The sequence below is a fragment of the Siniperca chuatsi genome, linkage group LG11 (assembly GCF_020085105.1).
Source record: "Siniperca chuatsi isolate FFG_IHB_CAS linkage group LG11, ASM2008510v1, whole genome shotgun sequence".
Lineage (NCBI taxonomy): Eukaryota > Metazoa > Chordata > Actinopteri > Centrarchiformes > Sinipercidae > Siniperca > Siniperca chuatsi.
In genome coordinates, this window is record NC_058052.1 from 18,322,793 (window position 1) to 18,349,133 (window position 26,341).

Here is a 26,341-nt window from a genome sequence, read left to right on the forward strand (position 1 = left end):
CCTGTTGGCTCTTTGCCTTCTCTGTTCCCCTCTTTATGGAGCTATAGAGTCACTTCTCTTTTCCTTTGCTCGATTCATCCCCCTTCACCACCTCTCATAAACAATGTGTAAGATGTATGAAAGTAACGGGGGCCAGGAGACATCCAATTAAAAGCACGATGCATTATTATTTCACAGCTCCCCCTCTCTGCCATCTCCTGAAGCCCTTCAGATTATATAACAGCTCAGTGTCAACAAAGCCAGCCTGGGGAGGACAAGTTAAGGAGGTCTTCGCAGATGATGCAGCTCAGCGACTCTGGACTTTCCCCAGCAGCTTGCGTACTACCCCTCACTCCTCCTCCTTCTTTCTCCCTTTGCCATATCCACCCACCCATCCACCCACCAGCCCACCCTTTCCCTGCCTTTCTTACACACACATACACACATACATTCAATCACGAATGCACAGGGATTGCAGCAACAGCAGCAGCACCGCGAGATGGAGATCTCCGCTGCGTGTGTGAGTGCCTGTTCCCGGTGAGTGCAGGGACAAGAACGAATGAGTGTCAGTGATGCTTGAATGAGGTGTAAGAGGGAGAGAGAGCAGAGTTAAAGGCAGGAGAGGGATATCAGTGAGGACCCGATGAGGTTTTGAGGCAATGTCTTTCTGCTTTTTTCCCTCTCCCATCCCGATAACCTGAATCTTTGCCGGATGTGCCACAACTACTCCAGCTGTCACTGCACCGGCTGCCTCTCTCTCTGTACTCCCGCAGCCTGTGAGAGCTGCTCCAGTGGCTGGACGGTACCCCGGCACCCACTGAATACATGGATGAACACTGGCTCTACAGGGGATCTGTGCTTTCTTGTCCTTTGCACCTCTGATCTGTTTCTCAAGGTAAGAGTTATGCTTCCTTTTTTGGAGTTGCACACATATTCACAGGTATTGCAAAAAAGAGTGTGGGATTCATCTGGTCTGCCTTTTCAAATCTTAACTGAATCAAGGTGGATATCAGAAGCATGCATGAATTATGATAAAATACTGTTAAAAGTCTTTGGTTGGTGATGCATGCATGTGTATGATCCCTGCATGCATTATATGGATAAATTAGGGAGGGGGCATTTCTGCATCCAAGCATTGAAAGGTTTCATGACTAATCAGGAGAACACGTCAAAGGTTTTTCTTCACAATTGAAAATGAAGATGAATGGTGATATAATTTGACTTGATTTATATACTTATCATAATGCGTGTCTTTGCAGCCTTTGACAGACATGCAGTATTTATCTGATGAGGCAGAGGCTGATTATCGAGATTGCTGTACTTGTGTTTTGGGCTTAATAGTGAAGAATATTGATGAGCCCTCACTAATAGACTATTGTATATTGTACTGTAATAGACTGTCGGAATGATGATTATTATGATCGTATTTTGTGGCATAGACTATATGACAAATGCGATGAGTGATGTGCTCCTCAACGCTGAATTTGATCAAAGGTGGATTCATGATAAGTCTGAATCCACCTTGTGTGATCTGGGAAGCTGTAGGGCACTGCATCACTAACACAGCGACCCCCTCCCCCCGTCCCATCCCTCTATTTTCTACACGTCGTTCCTTGACTGAATTTATAGGAAACACAGACGGGTACACCTGTAAGGTGCCAAACACACTGTGGCTTGTCTATCTCAGCATCTTTTTCACTTATAATTCATCTTCTACATTGAACCCAAGTCATCAATTTGACCTGAGTACACATGTATGTCCGTAGCCCGACCCCTTATTAATCAATGAACTCATCAGGGTGATGCACTATAGCACTCTCTATGCACTAAGGCAGTGACTGCCCAAAATGCCCTTCTGCATATCAGCCACTCCAAACTTAGTCCTTCCAAGGATCCATTTCACAGCCAGTGCTCTCATGCAGGAGATACAGGGATGGGAGCTTTTTAAAACCTCCGACTATTCCCCATAACATAAAATGCTGCTCAGTGATAAATCTTTTAAGCCAATGTCATAAAGCAAACTTTCACAGGTTTAGCCAGCAGCCCGGATAGAAACTGATAGCTCTGGATGACAGTAGGAAGAAGATGGTGTGTGTATGTGTGTGTCTTTGTGTGTCTTGCATGACAGTGGAGCTCTCAAAACTGGCTGGGATTGTTTTAAAAATTTGAACAAAAGACAGTATAAAAATCTTGGACCAAAGGGGCTTACATTGTTGCAGGAAGAAGAGCTTGATGTTGTATTGAGAAGAAGATTACTGCAACGTGGAGTGTGTAGGGACCTGAACCTATACCATACAAATGCACAGTGCTATAGGAATGCAAATGACTACACACACACAACCTTATGGATTGGACAAAGGCAGTGATATCTCGTCCTTTACGTTGTCCTTATGAAGGCATACTTGGTGCAATGTCACTTGCAAATAATGAGAATACAAAATGGATACATTGCACAGTAACAATGCACACAGTAGAATGCATGATAGTGATGAGCAAAGCGTCAACCTGTGTTATAATGAAGAGTGAAGCATTGACCTTGTAATACACAATTGTTTGAGCACATATTACTTAACTATGAGCTGTAGCATTGACGAACATCCCGTGTTTATGATGCACTCAGTTTGTATTGATGGTGCAGTGGCGATTACTATGTTTGAGGAGTGGTAGGCCACAAGAACATTACTTAACTATTAATGAGAGTGGCTAGACAGTGTTATCCTATGCAAATATATCCTACAGATGCACTTCAGTACTTATTGCGTTGATGCAGGCTGACAAGGATGTAAGGCAATCTAAGCTAAGCCGTCGCTTTCTCTCTGCTTTGCGATGTGGCTTAAATCATGAGTCAGCAGTGTTATAGACCTGCTATTGCATGCAAAATTGATCTGACCCCCCCATTACAATTCTTTACAAACAACCACGTTGTGGTCATAATAAATCAACCATGATACTGTAGCTAAAGGTGTTTTTTTTCTCAGAACTGCAGCATTTTAGCGTGAAGAACTGAAGGGCAACTGGAACTGACAACGTGGTCTGCCAGAGTACATAAGGAGATTTCAGAGGATTACTTTTGCAATTTTAGAGTCAATGCATTATTCATAATCCTTTGGATAGCTGAGGCCAAATCAGGGAAGGACCTCAGGTCATTAGCAGAGATATAGCACGCTTTGAGAAGAGGAGGAGGAGAAAGAAGACGACGAGGCAAAGGAGATTCTCACTCAACTATCTGAATATATCCATGTGTCACATCAGTCTCGCTCTCACTCTCTGTGTATCTGACTTCCAACAATAAGTCATTGAAGAGCTTTTCTTGATTCCCTTTGTGTGAATTACCATTTAGCTGCTTTACATGCCTTACGTGACTGCATAAGAAATTGTATGCGCTTAGAGGAGACTTCCTGCAGATGTGATTACCTTTTCAGTGGTGTGAGATTGGTATTTCTGAGTGTGAAATAGCATGATCCCATGTGAATCAGCCTCAAACAAATTCTTTTTATCTGTGGAACCGCTTCTGACAAACAACTTACGCTAAAATCAAAGTGCATACTAAGCTATGTTTCAGAACAAATACCACCCACAATAAAATTCAGCTGCTCCAAATTCCAAAACAACTGTGTGTAAATTCATGACACAGCATACCATATTGTTTATGTATAATGAGATTGAGCTAGTTGCTTGTTTTGGGGGGTTTTTCTCATCTGGCACTGAATGTATTGCAGTGACTGAAGTGACACTAGAAGCTGTTGGCATGCAGTGTTTTTTCCCAGTATTAATAGGAAGCAAGATGAAAAACAGTTACCTATAAATATATTCAATTTCATCAACAGTTTGAGCTGAGGGTTAGATTACAGTGGACAGTCTGCAAGGTGAAACACATGGCAGGAGTCCCAAGAAATACAACCTTATGCTTTTTATTATCAGTCCTGTGTGTGTGTGTGTGTGTGTGTGTGTGTGTGTGTGTGTGTGCTTGTGTTTGTGTTTGTACACACGCTCCTTAAGATGCTGGCAAAGGCCTCTCTTTCAAAAGGTGACAACATGGCCCACACTAATGCACAGAGATATGCAAACATGTATATGTGCATGTATGTACTCACACAAAAAAACAACGTAGAGTCACATGGAATAAAGACAGTTTTGCCATCATTAAAAAGTGTGTATTGTTTTCATATTACACTGAGTTATTCGTTCTTTTGTAAGCACTTTTTAAACACTGAGTCATTACGTCACTGGAACTCTATATGCACTGCAGATGTAGATCAACTGCAGATCAGAAATAAACATAAATCTAATCTACCCCTGCTTTTTCTTTTACAAATTTCATGGGAGTAGTGAAACTGACAGTAAGGAAATGTCTCTTCAGTATAAATTTCCCCACCAGAACAATCACACTGATGGATTTACAATGTCTCAGAATGATAAAACATGATTACTTTCAGAGAAGCTGTGACACCATGAATAGCTTGCTTTTGTGTGGTAATAAATGATTCATTGGAGTTTATTTATCACATGGTGTCTTGTCATATGAAAATGATTAACCAGCTCTTTCTGATGTTTCCTTTCAACCATATCATACATCAACTCATTTCCTTCTGCTGCTTGATATATTTCATGCTCTAGCTACGAAATGTGTTTCATCACAGATGAGACAGAAAATGCAATATTTCTCATTTGATCGTATGGACCTTCATTTGAAACTCTGCATGGGGAGTGACTATAAACAAATAGTACTTTTTTGTATTATGAAAGTAACTTTTATCTTCTTTGTGTGATCAAAGCAATTTGTGATTTATTACATAATCAATATAAATCAAGCTATGCTATTGGAAATGTTAAAAATGAAGGAAAGACTTAAAAATGCTTTAAGCTGTTTGGTAATAATAAATTAACATGAAAAAATGTGTTACTAATTATATGAGAAATGTATGTTAATGATTGGGGCATGATTAGTTTTACAGTAGTTAAACGAGACACATCTTGTAAATGAACATTTCTAGTTCAGTTCTAGCTCATCATAGTGCTACATTTACAAACGCAAGAAGTTGTAATTTTATTGAGGATCTAAAAATGATTTGCTGATCTTAAACAACCATGGTTTGAATGCTTCAGAGCAGTTATTTCAATTTCTGTCATTAAACTGTTGCACAAACCCATGTATTATAAACCATATTCTAAAGCAGTTGTTGGAAAATATGCTTAACACTTATTGGAGACACTCCTACTCTAAAGTGAAAACTGTTTCTCATTTACAAATATGTTCAAGTGATTTCAAGCCATTCGTAAACTTATTCAGTTACTTATGGTTGAGTTGCAAATGTCTTCAAGAACTGTTTGTTTTTCACTGCAGCCCTTAATATAAAGTTGTCAAAAACAGTAATCTGTAAACATTTAAAGTTTAAGGTCAGTTCAGTAAGCCAACTCACATGGAACAGATTTATGATGTGATCACAGAAAATTTGCGGAGTTTGTATTTGGTGTTTAGGCTCTGACCTCGTCACTCCGCTCAGCACAGCAAAGATTGGGGAGTGATGATAATAAATTTCCCTCTAGGGACTTAGAGCCTACAGGTGGATACCGGTGGAGGAGCCCAACACCAGCTATTATGCAGAGTCTAGTATGTGTGGGCCACAGCTGCTGTGTGGTCATTTCCTCTGCTAGGGACCTCAGACCACAAGGAGAATATATTATATTATAAACACCTTCTACTAGTGGGCAAAGCAACAACCGCCCCGCGGCCATTTCTTAACAAGACACCTCCAACCATTGTGGGGAAAATACTGTCACGCAGAACCTTACAAAAATATCTCTTATGAAATGTTATGTAGCATTGATAAGGAGATGACCATAAGTGGGTGGATTTACAGTAAGCTTAAGGTTGGTAATGAATGCAGCAGTGCAGAGCAGAGAACAGGAGCTCAGCAGTTCAGATGTAATTATGATATGAAGAGCTGTCACATAAATCCATTTGTTTGAGTTGGAATGTTTCCCTAATGTATAGCTGAAGATGATCTGCGTGGACAAAATGTAAATGCGACTGTGCGGCAAAAGAGACTTTCCCATGAAGCCAAGTGAATGCGCTGTGTGCAAGACAGCAGTCATGTTTAAATCACTAAAGCTAATGTACACTAGCCTCTAAGAAAGACCGCAGCTTGCAGTAATCCAATAGGAAACCCCAAAAATGACATCTGCTAAGGGGGAAATAAGCCAAATCAACTGAGCCCAGAACACTTACAATACTGAAACATGAGTATTACTGTTTCACCACTACATAATTCAATAACATAAATGTTTCATTTGTAAAACAAAAGCCAAAAGAAAAATAAGGTCCGCTACTGAAAGTTAACACTTACAAGCACATATACGGGAGAGCAATAACAGCTACGAATACGTATATGTTAGCATAACTAGCAAATACTTTAGCTTGATGAGGTAAAGCAGTGATCTGGCATCTCGACAGTGATAACACTACAAGTTAACAGCAAAATTGTGCTTCTAGCTTAAGGTGTGTATTTGAGGCTGATATAAAGAACAGTCTGAATGGTGAAAGCAGCAGTTGCAAGGACCGCAGCACAAACACAATTATTATTCCAAACAAGTGTCCTAAAGTAAATGATCAGACTTTTGGAAGGCTTATTAAAAATTAACGTACATAACTAGTAGTTGTAAGTGTTGGCAGAGTTAGCAATGAGCTGTGCAGCACAAGCGCTAGCAATAAGGACGTTCCATTAATTTTCTCGATAGACAATGTTAAGTGACTCACAGTTGGAGCACATTACAACTTGGATGGACATGAAACTAACTGAGTCAGTAAATATCTGGTTCTTTGATAAAAAGTCGAAGGTACAAGCTTGCAGGTGGAAGCTAAAGATTATTTTGATGCCTTAATAAAGTTTTGGAGTCTGGGTCAATTATAATTCAGGAACTATTGCACAGAATAGTTACATTATCCATGAGATTCATGTGTTTCTGTGTTAAGCAACCCTGAGGATGTCATTAAAAGAGACATATGAAATGGGAAATACAGAACGGAAAACACTTCCGTAACATCCTAATCAATAATTTGTGTGACTAGATACAAGTGTTTTCACATACATAATTGGAGAGTTTGACTTGTAGATGAAATAGAAGTTATTTATATCTTTGTCGTGTAGTGGTTTTCGATGTTTTACTTTTGGCACATTTCACCATGTGTATTGATAAATACTGTGCTTTCAATTTTGGATCTTGGATTTTGGATTTTAGATCACAGATCGCGCCTTTAATAGATGCTTATAATGTGTTATCAGAATGTAAAGTTATGGTCCCATAAGGAGAAATGAATCAGGTCATCTGCTACAGTATCTTACTGGAGTGATCATAGATCAGTTCCCTTCCACTAGATAACAGAGTAACACACAGTCTCTGATTTTTTTCTCTTTTACCTTTTTCAGGAAATATGGTGAGCAAAGAAGACACCAAATGCATTGTCTCAAATTCAGATGAATCGGATTCAGAGACAGGGCAATCACACAGCCTTGATGCGCAGTCTGGACCAGAATCAGGCAAGCAGCAGGTGAAGAAGAGAAACAAAGCCTTACAAGTGCGTTTTAAGGACATCTGTGATGCTCAAAATGAGCATCGGGGAAAGCGCTCCAGATCCATTTCCTGTAAAGTGACTCACAGAAAGTACATGACCATGCCTGCCAGACGTTCTATTCCAAATGTGACCAAGAGTACTGGTGTCCAGACGTCGCCAGACCTCACTAAGCGATACAAGACTTTCCCTTTTGAGAGGAAAAAAGGACATACATTTAAACACACTGCTTTGGTGGAAGATTACAGAGGACAAAACAATGGTTTTTTGAGTGATATAAAGGCAGGAGGAGAGGATGGACAAACTAGCGGGGAGTCCTCTAAGTACAAGGGTAAGATTGTGGGGCAGACAAAAGCATTGCTTCACCACACAGATGACAGCAGTGATACAGAGGATTTGCTTTCCAGTGCCAACTGTGTGGATGGACCCTCCTGTCCAGACTCTTCACATTTCTCGGAAGAGTGCCATCCGCACAGCTCTCCTTCCAAAAGAGAAACAGAGTACCAGGTTTGTGGGACAAGAACCAAACACAAAGGATTACCCAAAGAAGACATGGACGCTGGCACTTCCTCAAAGCGCCAGCTGGCTAACACAGAGTTTTTACAGGACAAGTCAAAGGGCATGGGCCCTGTTGCGTGGAACTCTTTGACACAGGTGGAGTCTTTAGGAAGCCCGTCTGTGAGCTGTAAACGGAAAAAGGGTACACAGCTAAACGAACAGCAGTCACAGACACTTCCCCATAGTGCCAAATGTTCTGTACAGTCACAAGGGCAGTGTCGGACAAGGCATGTGTCAGCCTCCTCTAAACTCCAGCAAACAGTTGGGGGGGACGAGGGCTTTCCTCCAGGAGACAAAAGAGCCCCAGGCATGGGGAGCAGCCAGCAGATAATGCCCTTATCTGGAGACAAGGATATCAAAGCACAGCTGCAGGCCATGGAGAGCCTCATCAGCTCGAGCCAGGAGACCATCAAGGTCCTACTTGGAGTTATTCAGGAGCTGGAGAAAGGTGAAGCACAGAGAGAGGGGTGAGTAGAGTGAGCTTTATAGTGCAGTACGTACATTATACACTGTACATGTGTGCACATTTCACAGTGTGCTGTCAGAAAAAGGCTATGATAAAGGGTAATTCCAGTTTATTACAACTTGAGTCGTATTTTTGTAGCTTTAGCCATTATTTCTATTGGTTATCACCAAAGTAATTGTTAAGATCTGGGAACACGTCAACATCAATACAATGCAGTTCGATGCCAAGCAGAAATACAAGCAGTCGAACTGGTTGTAAACAAGCCAACAGTTCAGCCAGATTATTTTAACCACTTAATTTGGAGTTAAAACCAAAAGACAGAGAGCCGGAAATGTTGGTACTAATCTCTCTTCTCAAAGGAAAACTGTGTGCAAGTATGGTAAGTCAAATTTGAACCAGGAAGTCGGTCTGTAAACTGTTACGGATGTTTACAATTGGCATTTTTTGGTGCTAATTTTACAGTGTATTTTCCAGATAAGTTTGGCTATAACCTGTATGATTGTATGACAGCCGGTGTTTATTGCCTCGTCAGATTTCTTTTTAGCGATTTCACTGTATTCCCAGATTTCAGCAATTATCTTGGTAAGTGCAATTTTATTATGAACAATTGGAATGGAACTGGGGATGTCATTAGTTTTGCAAGTATTTGGATGTAAACCGAAATTTTGACCTCATGATTGTGCTAGATGAAAATCATTAGGTTCCAACCTCTGGGAACCATGAATATCTGTACAAATTTGGTGCCAATCCATCAAGTAGATGTTGAGATATTTCAATGAATATTGAAAACTTTGCTGCTCGTGGCTCAAGAGTAAAAGTCAGAGGATTGCCAAGCAATGACTAAAAATTGTATTAGTGGTGTTATGTGATAATCAACCTTCAAGGTCTAATGGGGCATTTCAAATTCACAGTACAACACATGTCAGTACTGTCTCTCTGTGTAATTTTAATGCAAGAACAAATAATTCTTTGTCATATTTCATTAGAGACTTACGTGTAAAGGAGAGAACGCAATAACAAACTTAATAAAGTCCTCAAGCTATGTCCATAGCCAGACTCTTACAGCAGTGCAATTGTAAGAATCAATGTACTCCATCTCTAAAACCCATAGCAACACAAAGCAAATTGTATTTAAGTCTTATCCATATGCAGTGAAGAACAAGGCACCCTAGTGTGGCTCTGTGGAACTTGGTTTTAAAGGCCCAATTAGTGCAGCCTCATAACACTTTGCCTTTCATCTCCACAAAACTGTGCCTGCTATAGTGCCTTCACTGTGTTGTGTTCCATCAGCATTATTAGAGAGGTGCAGTTACAGGGTGCAAAGCCTGCCTTTTACATTCCCAAATACTCTTCCCTTTTTTTTGCATGGCTGGACAGTCAGATAGCCTTCTTTAAAGCTATACTTTGAGATGAGCCAAAAAGCAACTAAAAGCCTCCTTGTTCTCACTGGAAATAAATACATGATTTACTGTGATTTTTAACTGCTTTTAGCATACATGCAGTGACAAAAGGATAAAGTAATCTATTGGTCCATCAAGGGTACAGGGACAATGTTTGTTAGAAGGCATTGTATTCATATTGATTCCACTTCACTGTTTACATTGGAAAAAATTTCATTGATAAATATCATACTTCTCCATTTTTGGGGGATTTTTCTTGCTGTCCCTCATGTGTCCCATGAGCTGATTACAAATACGGAAAATATTTCTTGTAAAACTCCAACAGGAACTCAAAATAATGCACATGCTAGTCATCTGTTTCACACCTCCTTAAGCTTGATGATTCACACTTAATGTTGGATACTTGCTGGATCAATAACATCCTGCAAAACGGAACTAGAAACAATGTTTTGTCTTAAGGTTTTCCAGACATAAGCAACAGTGGGTCAGTGACACTTGAGAATGCTTGATGTCAGACACTGATGAATCACATACCTCTGTAAATTAAAATATTACAGTTGTTCTGGTTCCTTACTCAATTACAGCATAATTGAATATATCTTCAAACTCTGACCAGGTTTTATGCATTATATAAACTGTAGTGTGTGAAGTGATAACAAACAAAACTTTTCAGTTACACACAGAATATTAGTCTTTTCATGACCTCATATATAACAACAGTCCATAGTGTGATGCATGTCAACTCTAGGTTATACTGTATTGATAAACTTGCCATAATACTGTTATACATACACGATTATATCAGAATCAGAAATACTTTATTGATCTCCAAGGGGAACCTCTTTCGAAACATGTGTATAACACAGGATGACATACAGTATTTACCCCATATATAAAGCATTGAATGCCATGTGAGACAATATGGCCTTATCTGACTGTCGCTTTGGTTCACAGGTCATCAATAAAACACACACTACTAAGCAGTGCTCAGACAGACAGAGCAGCAGGCACGTAGGCAGGGGGTGTGGACAGTGAAAGTGGAGTGACGAGGGCAGGACGTGTCCCAGGACAGCTGACGTGGGCAAACAACACAGCAGTGAATCTGTGCCAACAAACAGTTAGCTTAGAGAACGACTTTCAGAGATGCAGTTATTTTTTCCCCCCATGAAGCATCTATGAAATCATTCACTGTGACATTCTGTGCCTTAATACAGTGCCACTATATTGGGTCATGAACATTTTACCCTGAATGGGACAAATCATTTATTTATTTTTTGTCCTGAGTACAGTACAGTGTTTATAAATTTAGGTTAATGCGCTTTGATTATTTGAGCAAAGCTCTTTAAATTACAAGGATGTACATGAAAAGCCAAGCAGCAGCACAGCACTAGTGTAGACCTTGTCTGTGCAGTGAGTTACTGTCCTTGCTCACAGCTGTTCAAAGAGACTTCATTTGAGAACAGGGCAGGATGGATGAACTTGCTGACCTTGAGCTCCCATCAGCATTTTCGATCCACACAGGCTGTTGTGTCTCCCCCGCTGAGGTCACCTCTCATGTCATGGTGAACAGTTGAGGTCTAATCCTTCCACATGTCATCCAACAGGGTGAAGGGCTACCGTGACAGCAAGCAATTACATGTGCAGCTCTAACACAGCCCCTCCCCTCATCCCCAGACCACTGCAGCCTGTCACTGCATGCAATGACATATAGCGCGAATAACAATATCCTCACCTGCACACTTATGTAAATTCAAATGAGGAAATATGAATGCAAAAACTGGCGATATGAGAGACGGGGACAAAAGCCATTGTATATTTGATGTGTCCTCTTTGACATGTGTACACATAAGCCTCCGTCATGCCCCAAGAGATGGTTTAATTTGGTCCTTTGCGGAGGTCTTTCAACATAAAAAATTACAACTTTTATACAGTAAAGACAACAGACCCTTGGGGCTGTGTACCTATGCCATAAACAAAGCAGATACAATTTGTCTTGTTGATTGCTTTTTTGAATCCTTGATGCTCATTATGTCTGTAGCAAAGTGAGTTGGATGAGAAATATAAAAGATGTACAGTATAGTGCAGAATATAAAGGCATTGATTTTTCATTACACATGATTCATGCAGCATTTAGTTGCTACTTGCTTCCTATTGCCTATAGAATAGAGACACAGAGCATATTTTAAAATTATGTCATGGCAAAGTGAGGTAATCCTATTATGTAAAATCAGCAAGTATACACACTTTATTAACCAAATCTGAGAGAACTGCAGGATCAGAGCTTGTGCTGCATTTTCAACTGTTAAATAGGAATAGGAATAGGAATAAACAACACTGGGTGAAAACCAAGCTGAACTAATTTGGCTGATAGCTGATGCCCACAGGTGTTGAAATGTGAAGCTAAAGCCTGCTACTGGAGATCACATATATCTTTTCATCTCTCTGTTCACAGGCTCTCCTACCGAACAGGACAAGACACAGCAAATTGTGACACTTGTCGAAACAGCGCATGCATCATTTACAGGTGGGCCCTTTTCACTGCCAGTGTGTCATTAAAGCTGCATTAAATGTTGTTTTCTGTATGATAATTTGGTTCGGTGTGAAAGGAATGCTTACAAGAGGTGTTTGGTGCAGTGATGTTTTTCTGCACAGAAAATGTAAAAGGAGATTTAGTATGTGGAGAGTATTGCATATACAGTGATCTGACTAAGATAGCTAAAAAAAATTAAAACTAATAAAAATGTTATGAATAAACTGAAAATGTAAGATGTTGTGTGTAACAGTAATTGGAATCCAAACGAGAAGAATCATAAAATAAGCATCAGGGATATGGAAAGAATAATTCTAAGAAGTAAATGTGCAGCTACTGGCAGTACTGTATACAGTATATTGGGTATTGCACTATAGCATGTTTTTTTACAATGGATGATAAAATAAATAATACCTCCAATATCATTTGCAAGGGTTTCTGGGGAATGTAATGAATAAGTAATCATACACAGCAGTGGGAAGTGAACTTGACAGGAAAATACAATTGACCCTGTCACAGAGTATATGAGGACCTAGAATTTTAACACGTCTCATAAAACATGTCAAAGAAACAAAGACTGGATTAACTCTATACTTTTTCAGAAATCCCAATCAGTATTGCACTGATTTCTTTTTTGTCATTTTTAAAAGACACTGTATTTCTGTCAAAACGGTTTTGTGCGGTATAAGTGTTCTGAAATGCTCTGAGCTGAAAAATGGCTCAGAAGCAGGTGGGAAATCCACTCAAGCTTTAACCTTGTGTCATTTGTCACTTCAATCCAAAAACCTCTACTGCTGAACCCCTTTGTTACTTTGTTCTCTAAAACAGGAAACAGACAGCTGTTTGGAAAACACTCTCAGGCCCAGAAAATACACTTTGTACAGTGGCACTTTTCAGTTGTTTTCACATGGGCCTGTGTGAAAGTAGCTTAAAAACCACACAATCAAAAATTATAGATGTAAACTTTGTATCCATTTTGAATATAAACGTTTGCTGCAGTAAAGGGATCTTTTTCAGAACTTCTGCTTTTGCTTCTCTTTTTACACAATAGCTACTACACTACTACAGAGACAGTAAGGTAATAAGGGCTGTCCACTCTGCTGTCCTTTTGGATTATTTACAACACTTTGAAAATTCTAAACTCATTTGCACACATACCAGTGCAAAGAAAAGGAAAACTGCCCTGCCCTGGACATGTTTTTCAGGATTTTTCCTTTCTATAACATTTTCAAGATGCCTCCTCTCTCTTCTCCCTTGACAAGTGCATTGTGTGAAGCTGACCCAGCTTGTGGTTTAAGACCATTGTGGAACTTGAAAGCAGAATCTTCATTTCCTCATCAGATACAGGGGGATTGTGAAATCATTGGGCTTCATGCAAGAGCCACTTCTATTCTACGAACAGATTTGTTCTTGAGTGGCATTAGTCGCAGTTCTTGATCATTTCAAATGGGGGTGCAGGCTGGGGCCACATGCGATTTTAGGGTTACCAAATATAATAAGCACAACTGTTAGATACCACCACCAACCCCATAGGTTTGGTCCTCCAAAAGACTAATGATACACATAAAACAATAAACGAAAGAATACACATTTAATGTTAATACATTTTATTTATCACATTTATCATAATTTCCCCTCTCTGGGGATAAATGTGGGGTGAAAAATGTAAAAAATAAAAATAAAAACAACAATAAAAAACAGCCTATAACTGCAACAGGTTTATCTGTGTTTTTTGTGGTTTCTTGCAAAGATATCAACAAAATCATTCATATTTAAGGCCTAAGCCCTTCGAAACTCGATACTTAGGAAACCCAAGTGACTCAATCTCTCATCTGCCATGGCAGACGAAAGATGAGTTTTGACCAATTTCAGAGGAAGCTGTACTTATTGATATTGCAACTGAATTTTGCAGTTACAGATGAGTAATGTAGTTTATTATTTATGCTGGCCGATCACATCACAAATTTTGAAAAAACTTCTTGCCTAATGGTTAACATAATGGTAACATACTATAAATATGTTTTCATGATAATTAGTGTTCAAAAGTATGTATGCATGTAATCGCTACAGACTGCTTTTTAAAACCATTGCATGCTCCAAGAACTTAAAAAAAAAATCCCATACTGTAGTCAAATCGGTTGCAATTTTCTTGCTGGTAAAAATCATAGATATGTAATAGACTTATATTTATATCCATGGTAAAAACACTGAAAAACAGAAATGAATATCATGGTATACAGAAGGTTATACTACGAAATGACACAATGTAAAAGTGCTGATCTACCTTGACATACAGATAAACAAAAGATAAAGAAATGTATTCTTTCTTGTCCATCTCCATGATTGTTACGTCCCCTTGACTGCCTCCCATCTAAGTCAAGGACTGCTTTGCTCTAGCAAGACTTTTTTTGCCATCGAAATTCATGTCAAACCATTTTTTTTTTTTCTGTCAGTGTGACAACGACGGCTGTAGTAATATTTTTTTCCATGATCTGGGCAGTACACTAATCAAGACTTACAGAATATGAACACCACAACTGACCCAGACATGAGCCGCTGGCTTGCCTGAGGAGCAAGACTAAAGACTGTTACATGTTCTACGTCTGGTATATCAAAACAGGAGCTTTGGTCTGATGTTGGTCGAAGTAGAAGCAAAAATAGAAGCAAAAGTCTTTCCTCTGTCAATATCTCTCCAAAAACACAACAAGATAACAGAGACAGAGTGCTGCAGAGCGACAGCCACTCTCACTCCTCCACACCATTGCAAAACAGAGAGCAGCTGTGGACTGTAGTCAGTAAAACTGAAAAAAAGATTTAAGCCTTTACTGAATGAGCCTGAGTCGCCATCAAAGAAAAGGTTCAACAACCATCGACACTAAGGCAAAGAGGGAGATCACCACTCCTCAGCAAGAACTGAAATACTGACTTGACACTCCTTGGTAATGCAAAACAAACACACCAGATCTCAGCAACACCAAATTACTGGAACTGAATCTGATTCTGCTTTCAGAGATATTGACTGGTGTCCAGTAGGCGATTTGTTAATTTTTAGTAGGGTGGATGACCCAATGGGAGCACCCCCATTGCCTTTCATGAGCATTCAAGGGCACATTTTGGTCCAAGCTCTTTCTCTCTTTCAAGAATATCCATAAATTGTTGCGTTTCTATTTTAACCAGCGCAGCTTTTCTTTCCTTTTATGGCACTGGTTTAGCGGCCCAGGAAACTCAGACCAATTGCATGCATTGTAAATCCTCTCACGATGCTAGTCAGCCAATCAAATCTGTGCATAACCATTGCAAGTCGAGTGAGTGAGTGAGGTACACACACACACAGAGTACGAGATGAGTCTGAAAAATCATTTCACGTGGTTTGCTCTGAAAAAGAATGGACAGACTCTTACATGTTATGTTATGAGACCGTGGCAAATATTAAAAGTTGCAATGTGAAGTGCTACTACAGGTCAAAGCACAGAGCATCTTTTGAGCAGGTTAACAAGGGGGATGGATTTTGGTCATTTTGCTAACAAGGGGGATGGCATCCACCCTCGTCCCCCCTCATATCACCTACTGCTGGTGTCGGCATTAAGAATTTCAAGGCTGTTGCTTTCCTGATGCCTGTTGGTTTCCTGGTGTCTCACCTAAATATAAAGATCCTTCAAATATTGTCTGCCTACCAATATGTGAAGACTGTATAGTGCATGTGGGAAGCTGTTCACCTTTAACCTACGAAATTCCTTCATCCAGCTGTTCATACCACTCCTAAAGATGTAAACAAGGCCAGGGTTATAAGAGAGGAATGGCCCCATTCTCCAAGACAAATTGTCGCCCTCTTTCTCTGTCTTTGCTCTAACATGGACAAATCTCATCAAACTGTCCAGATCAAAAACAATTAATATCTCCACGGTCATGGTCTCCCCGCGTCAGTTTTCCAAGTGCTTTGTTTTCTAACTTGGTCCCAAGGACCTCACTGAGCCAGAAAACTTGAGAGGAGGACAGAACTGAGGCAGCTCTCCTTTAAAGACAGCTCTCCTTAAAGCAGTAAAATACATCAGAATGGATTTGGATACCTGAAAGCCATCTATTATTGTATGGTACGGAACAAATACCATAATATAGAGCGAACAACGACACAGCAAGTAATGTAACAAACATTAGCTAGGTTGTGGGTTAGCCGACTGTCCCTACAGCTGTTGCTGCAAGGCTAACAGCCAGAGAGGATGAGACAATTTCCGAGAGCCAGCAAACCAGCTCCAGACAGCGATACTCACAACTCTCCTGCTACTATAGCAAACATCACAACAACAGCATATCTTGGCTAACTAGAAAGTAAACTGAATGTCTGTGGGCAAGTCATTTAACGTTACCTGACACACAAATCATGCCTGGAATGGCTGGAATAGTGCTGTGTGGCCCAGTTCAGGCACTTTGTTTATTTCACATTTACAGAGCCACGGCTGTGTACAAACACGAGAGTTTTTTTCCAGCACACACACAGAACAGACAACTAGTGTACCGTGAGGAGATATTTGTTGAATTTGACAAAAAGACGTGTATTGGATTAGAATCGCATACTCAACCTTTAATCTCATTGCTGCAGCTCATACAGTTTAGCCTGATCTCCTTGGCACAGTTATTGACTCATTAGGTCTACAGGATACTACTCCGTTTCCCTCAGGGAGTTCGGTAAGAGTAAATATTTTTTGTGGCGTGCCCCAAGGTTCAGTCCTGGGCCACATTCTTTTCTGTTAGTATATGCTGCATTATAGGCCCTATCCGCATACATGGTATCAGTTTCCATTGCTATACAGATGACACACTATATCTCACCAGACAATCTGAGCCCAGTTGACAATCTTGTAAATAACATTTCAGAAATTAGTGCTTGGATGGCACAAAAAAAGTTTTTTCAGTTAAATAAGGACAAAACATGGGTTTTAGTTTGGAAAAAAAGAAACAAATTTGTGCCTCATATTATCTTGACATTACACTGATCTTTGATAGTGATTTAAATTTTGAAGTAAAAATTCAGAACACCACTCAACTGTCCTTTTAGCACTTAAAGAACATTTCTCTTGCGGTACAACTGTGAAAAACATATTCACGCTTTTGTTTACACTCTTCTCAAATACTGTAATGCACTGTTCACAGGTCTTTCTAAGAATCATTGTATAATTAATCAGTTTTAAATGTAATTTCTTCTTCTTAAATAATACAGGCAAGTAGAAAACGAGATCATGTGGCACTGCAAAGATTAGTTTACATTGTAAATAAAGTAATGGACATGCCCTCATCCTCCAGTTAGAAAAGTAATTTCCATAGCAACCAAAGTCAGTCTCATCAACAGGTTAATGAACTTAATAAACCCCATCTGAAAAATAGTGCAGTGTATCACAGGCAACAACATTGAATGGTAAATAATTCAGGATCTCCTGGCTTTATGGAGCTTAAAATTTGAATCTTCGACCCACAATAGACCTACAATATCACTCAATTCCAACAGTTTCCACTGTCCACAAAATAATTGACAAGTCTTACAGTAGATGATTATAATCTTTGTAATTGCTACATACTTTCCATGAATCATGTAAAGATCAGAATTAATTAATGTGACAAACCATACAGGGTGAGAGATAATCAAGATATGCACACAAAGAAATATTTTTTCATTTTTTAAATATATCTTATCCTGTGTACATTCTCCTAAGTTTCTTTTTTATGTACAGTACTGCAGGTGCTCTCTTGAGTAACAGCCAGAATATTGCAGTGTGTGTGTGTGTGCGTGTGAATTTGTGTCCCCATTGATCAAACAGGCCTTTTTATTGATTTGTTTTCATGGGTTTAGCCAATATTATTATTTAAGTGTGGCTTTCAATATGGGGGTGAGTATGTAAGAATATTTAGAAGTACTAAACTAAATGTCCTTGTGAAGGATATTTTCTGTATCATATGATTTTGACTGAATCTATTGTTTAATTATGTCTTGTTGCAGATAAATGGGGCAACAGAGTACATTTTGGGTTTCATCTAACTGAGAGGCAAACATTATAGATGTAACAAGCAATATAATTTGCAAGATTGAAGCAAGAAGCCCACTGCATAGAGGAGCAAAGAAACATCCTAAAGCCTACAGTATATCTGAGTTTCTCTTTTTTTTTTTGTCTCACTGATCTTATCTTGATAAGATGAAGTGCGCCAATTCTGTATGTCGGTGAAGCAACTTGGCTTAATTAACAAACTGAACAATTTTTGATGGCAAAAGAAGTGCCTTTAGTCTATTGTCACTAAACTAAATCATGTGGTATGGTAATAAAATCACCATGAAGATGCACTCTGCAGAGTACTAATAAAGTGGAAGATTATCATTTCATCTGTGCTCTGTATCATTAAATAGGTAATTTTAACAGTCATTGAACAGAGATGAGCTGTAGTTGGCAAGCAGGGTAGTAATCTATCACGGTCCTATTTATCTCTGCCAAAGAAATTGTCATAAATATCTTAAATTCTGCAAATAGCGCTGTTTAATATTCTTCAGCAAAACCCAGCTGCTCAAACCTTCCGAGACTGAATTATATTTTTAGAGAAAAAAAACATTTCTTTATTGTTTATCTCTGCTCTTTATTTCAGATGTACTTTTTACTGTTACAAAAAACTAGCTTACTATTCCAACTGCTGTACAGTCCCATCACTGTTATTATACCAGTCTATTAATCCAGTAAGTTAAACTGCTGACAGGTCAGCAGTAATCACCTTGCTGGACAAACCACTCTGTCTGACAACCTGATGAGGAGGCCTGAGTACAGTGAGGCAAATTAAAACAAGCCACGAAAAGCAAGTTGGGACCAAAAGACCAATTAACCCTCAAAGTTAGACAGCTACTGCATGTTGCAACTGTAACCAAGATTAGCAGCCTCTGGAATGTAGCCCTTAATTTTGTAGCAGTCCAGCATCTTCAGTATGTCCAATAAATTCAGGACTGTAGCAGCTGCTGAGCTCAGGTAGTCAATCTATGGGTCTTATCCAGACTTCGGCTTTCCCCTGACAGTCTTCACCCACCCTTGGTATACTGCAGCATCTCATACATCATTGCAACAAATAGGGCATACATATGGCAAGTAAAAGAGAAGGGGAGAGAGAGGCTGAAGGTATGGACGAGAATAGGAGAATAACTATAATGATACAGTCCATCACATAATGAAAAAAAGGGATCTCTTAAAGGGTTGCTTCACCCATATTACAAAAATATGTCCAGATCACCTAGCTCTATTGGTATCTAGCAATGCAGATAGTTTTGGGTTTATCTGCCCACATTTTGAGAGATCCATCTCTGAGATTTCTGCCACTACCCGAAGAGAGTTACAAAGTGGGAGGAGTCGCTGGTGTCCGGAAGTGTCAATTTTGTAGTCCCATTTAAATTTTTTTGTTAAACAATGTCCTCAGTGTTACTTAGCATGGAAACACAGGACTCCCCTGCATGATCTTATACTTTGTTATGGCTACCAGTTTTAATTATTTTAACTTTGTTTCTGAGAAATCATGTTTTGTCCATAATTTTGGCATGGCAGACAAGTCTAAATACTACAATACCCATGATCCTCTGCCACCATTGGCATGGAGAAGAGGCCAGTCAGGGGCGTGAATCAGAGTGGTAGCAAATTCAAAATACCTCATTGTTGTAGAATCGAGAACAAAACACAGCGCCATTGTTACTGAATTCACCCACAATTGACCCAGAATTTAAGTTGATTTAAACTGCATATTGTCTTTTCAGTTTTCTCAAAACTGTAATCTTTAGCTTCCACTCGCTGTTAGCGGCGCATTTAACTTTATTTAACAGAATTTAACAGTAAAGAGAAAATATAAAGAAGCACTCAGAAACAATGCGAGTGGCTAGCATGCTAGTGCAGTCTATAGGTCTAGATGCAGCCACACTTAATTGGTTCCACTTTTACCTTACAGAGAGAACTCAGACTGCTGTTGCTGATGGTACTCAGTCAAGCCATCTTACAATTAGAAACGGGTTGCCACATGGGTCTATCCTTGCTGTTTACTCTGTACATAAATAACATAATTATTCCTAATCAATACTTCAATGTCCATTTTTTTTGCTGATGATACAAATTTTATATGCCCCAGGCTCAACCCCAGCCCAGACTCTGACTCGTCTTCAGTCTGCCTTTGATGTTTTCCAGTTATCACTCCTTAATCACTAGTTTTTAATGCAGAAAAGACCACGTACATGGTATTCTCCACCTCCACCTGTCTTCTTCCAACTGTAAAACTATTGTGCAGTGAACCTTCATGTCCTTTACTATGGAGATATTCTGTATTGTCATGCTGCCCAATCAACACTTCAGCAGTTAAATCCTCTTTATCACAGTGCATTACGCTTTATCACACACTCAGCATTGTTCTCTGTATCACATGGTTTGATGGACTTCCTTACAGTCAAGATGAAATAGCCATCTCATGTTATTCATTTATAAATCTCTACTGCTGAAGCTTCCAAACTATCTCACATCTCTTATTTAAATCTAGTAACTACAGTACACAATCCAGTAACTACCTAACCTTATATCCCTCAAGTATGCACTAATGTTGGCAGAACTGGTATCAGGTACAATGCACCTTTTAAATTGAATGAACTGCAAACTGCCCTGAAACTAGAGCCTTGGAGATTTTGTTTTATATGATTCTTGTAATAATTCCTTGTTTATTGTGTAGTTGTGTTGTTTCCGTTGTTCCGCTGATTGTGTTCTTGTGAATGTTTCTTGTTCTCAGGTCTTTCTTGGAAAAGAGATCTTAATCTCAAGTCTCAGACTGCCTGATTAAATAAAGGTTAAATATAAATAAAATTGTGTCTAAGTTTTTAGGTGAACCAATCCTTTTAAGGAACCAAAACATTCAACCCAAAGTGGGTACAGAAGACTGTATGATGAAGATTTACATTGTGCACTGAGTGTACAGCAGGAAGCCCAGTTTAAAAAAAACAAAAGAAAAACATGCTCAGATCAAAGCATTAAAATATTTTATTCTATCATGCTGTGTTGAATAAGAACCAGCATTTGAATCAAAGTATACAATGTAGTGTTTCCAATTTGGAACTAACAATGACTTTGAAAAACAGTTAAGTTCAGGGAAAGGCAACTGCAATACAATATGATGAGAGGCAAGGAGCTAATTAGCACTTGTGTCCCACGCTGAGGTGGCAGAGCTGTGGTTGTTTTGGTGAACAATTGTCAAGATTGCCTATTCTATTTTGTTCTCATTAATGAGAATGGGTTTTTCTCTGTGCATCTGTGAAGCAGAAAGCCATGTAATAGACAACGGCAATGGCTTTTATATCAGATATACATGACAGGGGAAGAATTTCTGCATCTGATTTACATAACCTTTCTGCTTCAACTGTTGCCTGTCAGTGTAGGAAATAACTGTCGCTCTCAGGTGATTTAGTCAACTATGCCCCGTCATGTCGTTCTGAAGATGTTATACTATACTGGGCCTGAACCACTCATGTTGTCAAATGGAGAGTTTGAACTGTGAACGGCCAAAGGGGAAATCACGGGAGGAGAAATGACTTTACGCTGAAATGTGCCAGTAGCAGAAAGAACAGAGAATAGTAGCGAGCAGGTATACACTGTGGAATGAATAGAGTATGCCGAGCTAAAAAGACATCTCACAGCAGCAAAATCCCTCCCAGGAGCAACAATCATTGAATGGTGCTCAGCATGCCACGACCACAGACAAACAAACGGCTCGCCACTGATCACAGCAACAGCTACTCACACTGCATAGCTAAAGAGATGATTAATCTGCTTTGCTGAATGCCCTAGAAAAGCCTCCCAGTCTCCAGCCGCTTCAATCTGTTTGTGTACAGAGATGATCTTAGATATAGGGCTTTGTTTGCTGAAGCACCTGCTCCCCAGTGCCACCCGCATCGTACAGTGTTGCCTCTGGCTTCCCACTGAGGCATTTGTCCACAGCGTACAGTAATTGTAGTGATCTGCCAAGTGATTAATTGCTTAATAATTGCTGAGGCTATTTTGTGTTGCACTGTGCTGCTGTGATTCTGTTCTGCTTTCTGTCAAGTCAACATTATTTAAACAGTAGTTGTAAAAGACAAAGTTTTTAACATAAAACAAAAGATACAAATAGAGATAAAAGCAGGAGGAAATGAAACAATGGATCATATGAATAAGAGATGTTGTAAAACAAGTGCATCACATCCTGCAAGAAATAGCAGTTCTGCCTAGATAAAGGCTTCAGTCCATCCTTAAAACTGAATTTCTCATTGTCAGGGCTTCAGCATTCAGAAGACCTCCAAGTGTAAGCTTTTATTTGAAGTGGAAATGAGAAAAAAAATGCACATAAGAAAATAAAGCACTGAGCAACAAGAGGTTTTATATTAATAATGATGTTGAGTTTCAAGCATCCACAAACCCAGGCTCCTGTACATTTTTGGCTTTTCATTGAATCTAGCATACTGATTCATTAGAAGTCCCAGCCTGCCAAACTACTATCCAGCCCTCCATCCAGTTTCTCCCCTGAAGGCTTTAATAGAGCTCTGTTCTTAACTGACACTTATCTTAAGGGTGAGAACAGTTCCCAGGATCCATTATGTCACTTTGAGTATAGCATATCCTTCAGTGAACTAATTACACTGCCCATCAAAGCGGTTACCCCATCAGGCCAAGCTTTGTACCTTAATGTCTATTTGTGTGCCTGCAGACAAGGAGAGGACTACATGTTTGACCTTGACATGTCAGATGTCATCTCTTTTGGCAGCTTCACTTGTCCCTTCTACTTTTAATCCTCTAGACTTTGAATGACAGAAATGAGCTTTGTAAGCTGTTGTATTCACTGTGCTTTTTAAATGCAGTGTGTTAAGTAATGTTGGCTGGGAAAAAATAAATAAATAAAAATGAGGATGAATCAAAAATGCCCCAAACCAAAAAGCAACAGAACATTTCATTATCAGGTATGGTTTGTTGAGGAGTGTCTCTTTGGCAGGCACATAGCAGATGATTAATTCTCTTTTATTTCCAAAATTTATTGCATACCCGAGGAATAAATACATTAACAGAGCACTAGAAATCAATAGCAATGAAGTGAAAGGAGATGGTGTATAATAATGCATTTATCCCTCGCTTGAATACAGGCAGTTAATCAGGGTTTGCTTGGCCTCTCTGTGGTTTCATTTGGATGGGATTAAGCCCCACATTTCTCCCAGGCCTGAGAGATTTAATCGGAGAGAGAGTTCAACTACGGTACCGGAACAAAATCAGACGATGACCAGCCTGGGATTATACTGGCGGATGTGGAAGTCTGATGTCAGGAGCAACCCACATTCTGGCTCATTTGTAATACAAATATAATCTATGCAGGAAAAGCCCTTTGACTGCATGCATAAAAAATACAGAGATGATGCAAAAGAACTCTATTACTCGGAGGAGTCTCTGAAATATGGATATGTGCCGCAAGAGATATGTGCTGCCAGGGTGTCTGTCAGTGCATTTGAACTGTTTGCCTCCCTCCCAGCCTCCATCTGGACATCAGTGGATTACAAACATAAAAAATAAGTCAAAAACTGAGTCATAAATGTTATAGCCACCCAAAAGATAAATCGCTAACTTCAAAAAACTTCAGATTGGTGCTCCTTATTTTACAGTCAGTCAGTTGTAGAAATCTACAATCAAATCATTGTCTTGTAAATACAATACTGAACTGAATAATCTAAATATTCTAAAATTCTACCTCTTATGTTTGTTTTACAGTGTTGAGCTGGACTTCAAGCAGCAGGAGGACAAGCTACAGTCCCTGATGAAGAGACTTTGCCCCCTGGACAGCCAACAATGCCCTGCTCTGCCTTACTCCAATGAAGTGTTCACATCCACCCCGAAACGCAAGTCCAAGACAGAGTCCAAAAAGCATGCTCGTTGGAAACTCTGGTTCCTTTGAATAAAACACGAAGGCTTTGGAAACAGCCTTTTTATTGGGCACATTGATACCCCTGTTAGTCTCAAAATGAATGAAGGAGTATTCAGAGGGAGCAATCAACATATGAGAATGGATAACGGCAGAAACCGGTTCATTTGTGGTTCTGAGTTGAGACTGCACATTAAGTCAGCTGGGGGACAGCAGAGACAAAAAAAAATTTAAATTCTGTCAAACCTTTTTCTGGCATGTTTGCTGAAGATGATCGACACACACCTGCAAAAACTAGGTGAGCTATGGCGTACATTTTTGTACATGTATTTTTTAAGCTGTGTAAAGATTGATGATATTTATATACTGGGTAAATGCACCTCTCACTTTATATTTACATGTTTTTATTGCATCCACCAATGCGATGCACTGTTGGTCTTTTTCCCCTTAGAGCATATTGCTTGGCAACAAGAGGAGGCGCCATGTGGAGGGCCTTTTATGAGTGAAGCTATAATCTTTGAATGGACATCAGCCCCACCTCCAGCAAAGCACAAACATTTGACTATTGGGAGGAATATGCGTAAAAAAGACTGAAACACAGTACAGTTCTTATAACCCTGTCTATTCTCTCCTCTTCCTCCTTATCTGTTAACATCCTGCTCAGTTGGTCTGTTTGACTGAACACCTGCTTGCCTTTGTCAATAAGCCCTGTCTCCTCCCTCTCTTTGTAACTCTGTCCCTTTGTATCTCTCCATTTAGCTCACTGTGCAACCAACCAACTAGCCAGCCAGCTTTGCCTCAGTCATCCTTTTCCGTTGGCTACACTGACACATAATGTTCAGAATCTATATTTTAGAATATCTACATGTTTTTAGAAAAGTACTGTGAAACAACATTTTAAAATACTTATGTTTGGGCCCCTCCTCTTGAAGTAGGTACAAAAAATGTTGAAAATGCAGAACTTCTGGGTTAGGTCAGATTTTTTAACAACATATATAATGTTTTGACTACTTCTAAGGAAGAATATTTTCTATGATAACTTAACTTAGTGTTTGTTTTTTGAATTTCCAACAAAAAGTAAAGGCTATTTTGACATTTCTCTTTGAGTCCATTAAGAGTTTTGCATTGCCTCTCAGTCACTCATTGTGTCACAGCAAAGTTCTGATGTGAAGTCTTGAACCCAGTTTATTTTTAAGTAATCTGTTTCATGTCCAGTTAGCTAACACCTGAAGTGTTGCTCTGTAATATTGATTTGTCTTGCCATTCAACTGCAAGTTCCATCTTGTAAAATGAAACAATTTTTTTCTGCAGAAGATACCAAACACCTGTCTACCAACCTACACAAACAACTGTGCACTGAACTTGCAAGAGTAGAAGGGCTATATACAGTGCTGAAGGAGTATGGTAGCAATCATACAGCAGAGAAGACTTGTAGCCACCAGCTTTGGTTAAGTACAAAAAACAAACAAAAAACAAACAAAACACTGATCATGTAGCAATGATACTGAACTTGCACGCCGTTATAAAGCAGGTATTTACTGAATTCTTAAAGTAATTTTATAACAGCAGTTCTTATGTAGATTATGGTACTATTAAATGTCCAAGAAATGTCAGGAAGACACATACTGGCCTCTCATCGTTAGCGTATGCAGTAGATTACATTATTCAGGTCACCAATGTCCATTCAGGTCACCAATGTCCAGATCTGTACCTTGAGAAAGTGCAATTTAGTGATTATGTGCAATATTATGCATTTTTCTACTGTTTCTACATCACAATTAAAACATTTTCAACTGAAGGTGATTTGGTGTGCTGCTATGTCTACTGAATGCTAGAGGCAATAGAGTTCCAAAGTGGGAGGAGCTATTTTGCGCACTCCTGGTTCCGGAAGTAAAAGTCCCATTTATTTTTCCCAT

The 26,341-nt window shown here is 39.3% G+C and overlaps 1 protein-coding gene across 3 annotated transcripts; it reads left to right on the forward strand.

Annotated features, from left to right (window-relative positions):
* The first annotated feature begins 258 nt into the window (after window positions 1-258).
* insyn2ab (inhibitory synaptic factor 2Ab) lies at window positions 259-26,223 on the forward strand. 3 transcript variants are annotated; one of them, XR_006379942.1, is made up of 5 exons: window positions 259-874; window positions 7,407-8,574; window positions 12,426-12,497; window positions 24,275-24,723; window positions 24,877-26,223. XR_006379942.1 is itself a non-coding variant. In XM_044214878.1 (5 exons), exons 3-5 carry the CDS (start codon window positions 7,412-7,414, stop codon window positions 24,456-24,458), a joined length of 1,419 nt encoding a protein of 472 aa, XP_044070813.1. In that variant the 5' UTR covers window positions 259-516; window positions 712-874; window positions 7,407-7,411; the 3' UTR covers window positions 24,459-26,223. The 3 variants fall into 3 exon arrangements, 2 of the variants coding, with proteins under 2 accessions (XP_044070813.1, XP_044070814.1); XM_044214878.1 differs by having other exon boundaries at window positions 259-516; window positions 712-874; window positions 24,275-26,223; XM_044214879.1 differs by having other exon boundaries at window positions 259-499; window positions 712-874; window positions 24,275-26,223.
* Window positions 26,224-26,341: the final 118 nt, after the last annotated feature.

Bases quoted from the DNA above. Each gene is read 5' to 3' on its own strand.
- insyn2ab (XM_044214878.1), top strand. From the start codon at position 7,412: ATGGTGAGCAAAGAAGACACCAAATGCATTGTCTCAAATTCAGATGAA. The intron at 8,575-12,425 runs GTGAGTAGAGTG...CTCTGTTCACAG, and splicing joins GGTGAAGCACAGAGAGAGGG to GCTCTCCTACCGAACAGGAC. The intron at 12,498-24,274 runs GTGGGCCCTTTT...TTTGTTTTACAG, and splicing joins AGCGCATGCATCATTTACAG to TGTTGAGCTGGACTTCAAGC.